This window comes from Poecilia reticulata, linkage group LG5 (genome assembly GCF_000633615.1).
Source record: "Poecilia reticulata strain Guanapo linkage group LG5, Guppy_female_1.0+MT, whole genome shotgun sequence".
Lineage (NCBI taxonomy): Eukaryota > Metazoa > Chordata > Actinopteri > Cyprinodontiformes > Poeciliidae > Poecilia > Poecilia reticulata.
Window position 1 is genome coordinate 31,777,702 of NC_024335.1, and position 8,951 is coordinate 31,786,652.

At 40.4% G+C, this 8,951-nt stretch overlaps 1 protein-coding gene across 1 annotated transcript; it reads left to right on the forward strand.

The window, feature by feature from the left end:
* The first annotated feature begins 964 nt into the window (after positions 1-964).
* Positions 965-5,850, forward strand: LOC103465589 (alpha-enolase-like). The gene is made up of 12 exons (XM_008410575.1): positions 965-1,053; positions 1,148-1,241; positions 1,770-1,865; positions 2,526-2,584; positions 2,666-2,735; positions 2,877-3,010; positions 3,109-3,331; positions 3,556-3,753; positions 4,511-4,712; positions 4,789-4,897; positions 5,069-5,127; positions 5,535-5,850. Exons 2-12 carry the CDS (start codon positions 1,157-1,159, stop codon positions 5,602-5,604), a joined length of 1,305 nt encoding a protein of 434 aa, XP_008408797.1. The 5' UTR covers positions 965-1,053; positions 1,148-1,156; the 3' UTR covers positions 5,605-5,850.
* The last annotated feature ends 3,101 nt before the right edge of the window (positions 5,851-8,951 follow it).

Genomic DNA, 8,951 nt, shown 5'->3' on the forward strand with positions numbered 1-8,951 from the left:
TGTTTTACCAGAAATTGCAACGTTTCAATATTTCCCACTAAACCTGGTCAGAGGGCGAGGAGGCAAAACGTTTATCAGGGTCTGCTCATAACTAAGAAAATATGTACAGATATAGCGACCAAAGCCAGTTGACACAAAGCTCTCTTTGTTGTTGGCTACTTTTTCTCCGCCAAAATACCTCTGCAGCAAACATCAGAGGAAGTGGCTTCCTGTCCAAAGCTGCAGGCCAGAAGAGCAGAGATTGTATCTCAAGGCAGAGAAGAAGAAAATAATGTGGCTCTGTTTCTGCTGCTGCCAAAAGCTCGAGGCTCCTGTTGCTCCTCTGCTCAAAGGCCGATTAAGTGTGCAGAAATGCATTTTATGCATTTCAGTTTAAAAGCAAATATGTTATCCAGGTGAAGCTGGTTATCCTCCTAAAGCCTCATTAAATTACTTTGGAAGTCTCTGGATTGTTTCTCTGGATTTTATTTCGTGACATCAGAGTAAAAGGAGAAAAATGCAAATGCATGCCACTCTTATTTTTTATCAGACAAAAGGTGGGTTATGAGAGATGGGGAAGACGTGATAAAGGTTGTTGGTCAGACTTGAATCCCAGACAGCTTGGAGGACTAAGGCTTCCATACATGTGTTGCTCTTTGCCGCTGCACCCTGCCGGGCCCCATAAAAGGATCTTAGCCACATATTTAGGTGAGGAGCATAATTACTCTGCTGCTTCTGGTTTTCAGAGCATGATTCGTGCAACTTATTGAAAGCTGTTATATCATGATATCATGATATGATATATTATTTGCAGAGTGGCTATAGAGTGACGGAGTTCTGTTTTAAACTTTCATGATGACATGGCTGAAATTCAGAGCTATAAACCCAAGCTTTCTAAAAGCAACTACACCCTTCCCTGTCTCCAGTTCTCTGGCAGATGGTTCATTATCCTGCCATCCATGTGACTCATCAGCTGAACAAGCCTAATCCAATTAAAGCAACAGTTTGTCTGTTGTCTCTCCTAAGCTTGCAGCTAGGTCAGGATATTTTTGAGTACTCCAGCTAGAGGAAGAGGTTCAGTGATTAATGTTACCCAGTGATAACTTCATTTAAATCTTTTTGTTTGCTTGTTTCAGTATTAGCAAGTGTGCCTGTGTCTCATCTTCAGGTGTGCACCATGTCTATTATTAAGATCCACGCCAGAGAAATCTTTGATTCTCGTGGAAACCCCACAGTGGAGGTTGATCTTTACACTGACAAAGGTAGGCCTGCACACTTGACTTCAATACGTTTCTGTTCCTGAATTTCAGGATGTAAATTGAATTGACACTGTATTCTTATAATGATGAACTGTAATTGAACTTTGGCTGTCTTCCAATTTCTCAAACATCATTTACGTGAACTCCCCAAAGCACTTTAATTGCTTTACCAACAAACTGCTTGCAAAACTTTCAGGAGAAATTGGTAAATGTTGCCTTTGTGCTACACTGCTACACACTTTCAACCTGTAGCAGTGTTTGCAAAGAAATCTGAAAGCAATGACTGAACATCCGTCTGTTTCTGGAAACTTGTTAAGCAGCAACCTGACCTTATATAATATTGCTGCTTTTGCACACTTTATGCACATTGTATTGTCACCACCATTACCATGCAGCATCCTCCTGCTAAACTTGAATACAGTAACAGTGTGGCTCGGGTAAAAATGTAAATCTTCTGGGGGGAAAATTTAAGCTTTTTTGAGTTGTTTATTCATTGTGTTTGGTGTTCTTGTGCCTCTGGATGATTTCCAGGTCTGTTTCGGGCTGCTGTTCCCAGCGGTGCTTCTACTGGTATCTATGAAGCTCTGGAGCTGAGAGACAATGACAAGTCTCGCTTCCTGGGGAAAGGTCTGTGTGTCATTATTGTTGTTCAATGGTGGAAACAGCTTGCTGAATTTGTGCCTTTACCTAAAATTCTAACAGGCTTTATTTCCCTCATAGTTTAAAAATTTACATCTCTTTCATGTATCTGTGTGCTCCATCTCATTCATGTGGTGAATGGAGAGCAAAATATGACAGATGATCGAAGGCATAATAAACCCTCCGAACCACAGGGGGCCCCCTAGTTGCACTGTAACTGTATTTTGTACAAAAATAAATTAGTTGGTTATCAAGGAAGAATTCTTGATGTTGAAAATGTTCCACTTTATTCCATGTAGTTGGACAGTAAAGACTTTCTATCTTTTTAAAATATTTTTTTATACCTTATACCTTGGTTCTTTTACACATTCCTGCAGTGGGAATGCACCTTTAGTCAAGCTGTAGTAGTTGATGTTAGCTGGAAGGCCCCCAAATCAAATTATTTTAATATACAACATTGGATTGGCTCCAGCATCAATACAATGTGGATTTTTTTCACTCTGATTAACCTCTCTATTAGACTAAAACATTGTCACTCATAAATTTGGTGCAAATTAGGAGCATTAAAGGTGTAATGTGTTCTGTAGTTTGTCCCTGTGAGTGACTTGTGCATTATGCAGTGAAAGCATAACTAACTCCTCAATACAGGCGTCTCCCAGGCTGTCGAACACATTAATTCAACTATCGCCCCTGCACTTGTCAGTGAGGTAAGACAGCAGTTATGTTCCCAGTGTTTGATTTGTCCTCACTGATGTAAATCAGATGTGTGACACTTTCTGTTTCCTCAGGATGTGTCTGTGGTTGACCAAGAGAAAATTGACCAGATGATGATCGATTTGGACGGCACCGAGAACAAATGTAACAAACCATCTCTGTGTAACTTCACCTATAGCTATCTTCAATGTCTGCTTCAATTTTATCTGGAATCTCGTGTGCATAAAATGTGTGTAGTTTGTTGTCTTACTGCTAAGCTTTCATTAATCTTTTCCTTTATTGTAGCCAAATTTGGTGCAAACGCCATCCTCGGTGTTTCTCTGGCTGTTTGCAAAGCTGGCGCTGCAGAAAAAGACGTTCCCCTGTACCGCCACATTGCTGACCTGGCAGGTAACCCTGAAGTCATGTTGCCCGTGCCGGTGAGACTTTTCATTAAACAGCAAACGCACATTCACAGGGTTCCTCTCGTTCTGTTAACTACAGGCTTTGTGTCTCTTCTGTTTTCCGCCACCACCAGGCCTTCAATGTGATCAACGGCGGCTCTCACGCTGGTAACAAGCTCGCCATGCAGGAGTTCATGATCCTGCCCATCGGTGCCAGCACCTTCAAGGAAGCCATGCGTATCGGAGCAGAGGTTTACCACAACCTGAAAAATGTCATCAAGAAGAAATATGGACAGGATGCCACGAATGTGGGCGACGAAGGCGGCTTTGCTCCAAACATATTGGAAAACAAGGAGGGTGGGCATTCCTACTATTGATGCCATTCCAACTGGCTTTTGACAAAGTGCAACAACAGAAACATGCGACTAACATAGGTCTACATACAATTCAGTTCCCTGAAGACTTCCATGATCACATTTGTCATTTTAATAGCAAAAAGCAACAGAAAGTCACAACAGCATGTTGACAGTAAAATGTTTCATTTTTCCATATGTGCTTGCGCTGGCTGTGAATCCCTGAAGCTCTGGAGCTCCTTAAGGAGGCCATCGCTAAAGCCGGGTACACAGAGGAGGTCGTGATCGGCATGGACGTAGCTGCGTCCGAGTTCTACCGGGACGGAAAATACGACCTGGACTTCAAGTCGCCTGACGACCCGAGCCGCTACATCGCCCCAGATGAGCTGGCTGATCTCTACAGGAGCTTTGTGAAGGATTATCCAGGTTTGTAAGTTTTGACACATTGATTAGCAGGAAGAGAGTAGGACGCAATTAATTATTTAACTACAAGATGATTGAGGATAAACGGTGCCATGCAATCTGTTCATGCCCCTTGAACATTTTCTCTTTTGTCATGTTACAATTACAAACTCTATTGTGTTTAAAGGTGATTTTATGTGACACACAAATGCAAATTATCTCATAACTAGGAAATAAGGACTTCAAAAGTGTGTCATGCATTCATTTTTATCCCACTTTGCTTTGATACCCTTACAGAAAATCCACTACAACCAGACAACTTCAGAGGTTACCTGTTAAAGTTTTCTGCAGGCCGTGTAGGGGACAGTAGAAGGTGTTCTTGTTAGATCAGGTCAAATTTGAACTTTCTGGCCTACCGTGGACCCTAGCATATTTATCATTAATAATTTACCTGTTTGCTGATTTTTCTGTGGAACTTAAAATCAAATTATTTAAAGAAAACTTACCTATTTGAAGATTTTTTTTTTATTAGTGCATAAATTATTAGGAAGAGAATGCAGCTTGGGAAGCTAAAACACTTAGGCACATTACTTGACTGGCTAATTTAGAAGCCATTATATATTTTAGCAGCACTGAAACTAACTGAGGTGATTCAGCTGCATGTGACAAACAGCCTGAATTTTAACATTGAAATAGGTTTCAAAAGCTTATGGATATGGGGTGTTATTTGTACTATTACACACTATGTGTCTAATGAAAACCTGCTTAACCTTTTATTCAGTGGTGTCCATTGAGGATCCGTTTGACCAGGACGACTGGGCGGCCTGGACCAACTTCACAGAGAGTACAGACATCCAGGTTGTCGGAGACGATTTAACTGTAACGAATCCCAGCCGCATCTGCAAGGCGGTGGAGGAAAAGGCCTGCAACTGTCTGCTGCTCAAAGTCAATCAGATTGGAACAGTTACAGAGTCAATGAAGGCGTAAGTCGACATCAGTTCACCCCACAGTTACCAGTATGACGGTGACACTCCAGTGAAATGTCTCTGCGCCCTGCAGGTGTAAGATGGCCCAGGAGAGCGGCTGGGGTGTGATGGTGAGCCACCGCTCCGGGGAAACTGAGGACACCTTCATAGCCGATCTGGTGGTTGGACTATGCACAGGACAGGTAATATACAGAGCAATGTTCAGGCTTTAAATAAACATATGCAAGCAGATAATATACATGACGAACTTTCACCTTTTTGGAGTGGATAATAAATTACAGACTTGAAGCTGGTCACCAGCAGTCAATCAATGTGTCTGGGAATCAAAAACTAAATGTTTTTATCATATCCAGATCAAGACGGGGGCTCCTTGTCGTTCTGAGCGCTTGGCTAAATACAACCAGATCCTGAGGTGAGCTTTAGTTTCATTGAAAAACTTAGTGATTTCTGTCATTTTGTCAAAATAACCTATTTCACTCTCTTCTTTTGTACTAATAATTGCTTACAACTACAATAAACTATAATTAGACTGAAAACCTTCTAAATACAATACCTTGCAAAAGTGTTTGCAAGTCTCACCCACTAACTATAATTGTAGTCTCTCTGCCAGTTGGTCTGTTACATTAAACACAAAAAACACTAAATTTTACATTTGTATTTATGACACTATAAAAGTTAAAGAGCAATAAATCGTTTTTGAAAAATATTCTATTGTATCGTTTAGAATATCTAAAACTGCAGTTTGAACTGCCAGTTCAGAAATGTTTTAATGTTTGCTGAATTAAAACACTCTGCTTTTTTTCCCCCTTTCTCTGGCAGAATTGAGGAGGAGTTGGGGGACAAGGCTCAGTTTGCTGGGAAAAACTTCAGGAATCCCGTGATTGAGTGAATGAGACATTTACTGGTGAATGCAAAAATGTGTGTGAACACTTCAGTTTAACAATTAGATGTGTAGAAGTCCTTCTCTCAGTAAGTAAAAACTACCAGACCTGTCAGCCATGAGCTCTGGTGATAAAAATAATAGATCTGATTGCAGTATATTGTTTTCACAACAAACACTTGCACTTTGGAGATGAGGATAATAAAGTTTTGTTAGTGGAAAAAATACCATTAAATTATTAGTTATTTTGTGTCATTTTTCTCTTTTTGTCCTGGAGGTTTTCAATGCATGTTGGAGACCCAAATTTAAATCCCAGATTAAGACCTTTCTGTTCTTCCTGTTCATACCTGCTGTTAACTGGAGAAAACATGTTTGCTGGTGATTATTCTATGCCCTGCATGCTTTGTTTACTTATGTAAATGGAGGGAAGAAACGGTAATATATGGTAAGTCATGCTATCAAGTCACTTTTGTGAGCCTTTCTGATGTTAAAGTTGTTTTTTTTTTTTACTTAAAGGAGAGTTTTCTTAGATCTTACATCAACTTTGGTTCTTTGCATAAGAAAGTACTAAGTAGTTAAAGTTCAAACTGGAGTTGAGCACATTTTACATTGAGTTTGGTTTACATTCAGGCTGTTTTGCAGAGTGACATGATACAGCCAATCGGAGTCTCACACCAACAGTCAATCGCAGAGGTTGAAGTTCAGTGGCTGTTAGTTGTTTTGCAGACTGAGCAACCACTATGAATCTTTCTGAATGCAAAAAGTTCCCATCTGTCCTAGAGCAGGTGGTTTCTCCACAGTGGGTCAAGCCAATGCATGACAAACCCAAGCACTGCTGTAAATCCACAAATGAACGAGTGAAAAAGCAAGTCCTCATCATCTTTCTGAGCCTAATGGCATAAAAAAGTGAGAAATGTCTTAAAATCGGCAAAAGCTCAATAATTCTGGTTTTAGGACTGATATAGGTTTTGACTAAATTACATTAAGTACCAAATGAATATGATTTAACATGTCTCAGAGTTGCAGTGCTTTACAAACTATTGTCATTGTCACCGGGAGCTTATTTTCAAATCACACTAAGTCAGTGAAGGAGTGTGACAAAGCTGGAGAGAGATCGCAGCTGAATTTAGCCTATGGGATCCTCTACTGGCCAAAGAAAAAGACAGCAATAAGAAAAAAAAAATCTATACTAAAGAAAATAACCACGTCATATTTATTCATCTATGCGTGATGAATAAACCCAGCTCGTAGGCCATAAAAAATATTGTCAGGAAACACGATGGGTTGTTCCCAGTCAGGTTGATTATCCTGCTTATCAGGACCTGCAAGGCAGCATTTAAGAAAACAAAAACAAGTCTGGCTGAAAAAGAAAGGGAGATTACAACAGCCAGTGTGCTTAAAAAGATCCATACCACCTGGTATAGTAGAGTTAAGAGTTCATGGACTCCAATGTTAATACTAGTTGTGCCCTCCACAAGTTTGAAATAATAAAAAAAAAACAAAAGGCTGGTTATGAAAAGAGTATTTTGTGCTGTGCCTAACTTTTTTTTGTCTCAAGTTTGCCCTAATTAAATACCATCTGTCAACCAGCTTTGGTGCAAGGCCAAATTAGACCCATAATTTATTCGGGAGGCCATAGAAAATCTGTCCTGGGGTCACAATGGACCCCACGGACCGCAGTTTGGACACCTCTAACAAATTTTGCGCATTTTAAATATTTATGGGTGTTCCCAAACTTTACAATTCAAATAAGTTTTAATGCTCATTTGCCTTTTTTTTGGTTTTAATATAAATGCTTCTTTTTGAAAACCAACAAAGGGTAATAAGATGCTAGCAGCAGTTCTTACATTATTAAGAAGGCAGTCGTATTCGCGATAGGAATGTCTTGCATAACAGTGTTGATGACCGCAACAGTGCACACACAGTATGATAAGCTGTTAAGATTCATGGCTGACTGTGCAGCAACAGCAGCAGTAAGTGTTGATGAAGCCCAGCGTGTCTGCAGCACATGCTCAGTAATGTACATCCAGATAAAATGTGAACGCTACGCTGTGGCTGTTGAGGTCACTGCACTGAAAAAATAGAGCGAGTCTCTACACTACACCGCCTCCATTTTGAATAGCCATGTAATAGGGGATTCGCACAGTTGGTGTGTGTATGTGTGTGTGTGTGTGTCTCGCCCACTGTGCTGCGTAGTGTCAACAAGCCACAACCAACCAAACATCCGTCGACATGGACGACCTGTTCAGTCCGCGCAGGTAACTTCAATAACTTGTCATTCGCGTTGCGTTTGTGGTCAGTGTGTGTTAAATGCTTCTTTTTGTGTCCGGCGGCGTTACTTTGAGGGCCGTTCGTGTTTAATAGCCGGAGTGTCAGTGGTCACGAAGTTCGTGTGTGGCTAACAAGCTAGATGTTACCTCGTTAGCAGCTAGCGGCTCCCGCTGGGAAAACGCCTCTTTGCTCGCTTTAATGTGGCTAACACTTATATCCCGAGGCATAATTTAAATTATTCTGTTACTAAACACTTGTTTTAACATTTAGTGAACCAGCTGTTTAATTCACCCTGAGGCTAAGCGCCTATCTGTGCAGCTCGTTGCTAATGTACATTAACGTCTTATGGATGCTAACCTTTATGGTTTATTACCGATAGCACACTTAAGCTGCCGTTTTTTTTTTTTTTTTTTTTTACTAAACAGGTAGACGCAGCGTGCTTTACTGCCAACTTGTTAAGATCTGCGAACAGCACACACTGTTCTCGTAATGGTGACCGTAAAAATTAGCAGCTTATGCGTGATTGATTGACAGTGTTTTGCAGCCGCTGTGGAGTCGGATTTCATTCACGTAATAGAAGAAACTGTGAGCTGAGATTGGATCCCAGGAGCGAGGGGCGGGATGATGATCTGTAGCTGAAATCAGTGCCAGGCGATCGGAGGAAAGCCTCGGATGATACAGGAGGCATATTAGATCATACTGTTTGTCTGCATATACTGTATAATAATTGACTGTACTGTAACATATCAGGTAGATATGCTTTCACTCAGTTTCATTTACATAGAAATCCTTTTATATACTTCAAAATGCTGTTATAAGTTGCATTTTGTTTTATTTCAGGAGCCTGAACAGCACACAAGGTGAAATAAGAGTGGGACCAAGTCACCAGGTGAATTTAATTAAACTGTAAATGCTTATTCAGTGGTTATAAGAAAATGATTTAAAGTATTTCAGGTGTAAGTTTATTTAAAAATAGCCTTTGAGGCCTCCAGGTGCATTCATTAATGTTGAAAAGCTTTAAAAGCAGCAATCTGCTCAGATTTTATCACTGACATGTATCATACTGTACATTGCAAAAACTGGAC

Coding starts and splice junctions, on each gene's coding strand:
- LOC103465589 (XM_008410575.1), top strand. CDS start 1,157: ATGTCTATTATTAAGATCCACGCCAGAGAAATCTTTGATTCTCGTGGA. Junction 1,242..1,769: donor TGATCTTTACACTGACAAAG/GTAGGCCTGCAC, acceptor GATGATTTCCAG/GTCTGTTTCGGGCTGCTGTT. Junction 4,713..4,788: donor GTTACAGAGTCAATGAAGGC/GTAAGTCGACAT, acceptor TGCGCCCTGCAG/GTGTAAGATGGCCCAGGAGA.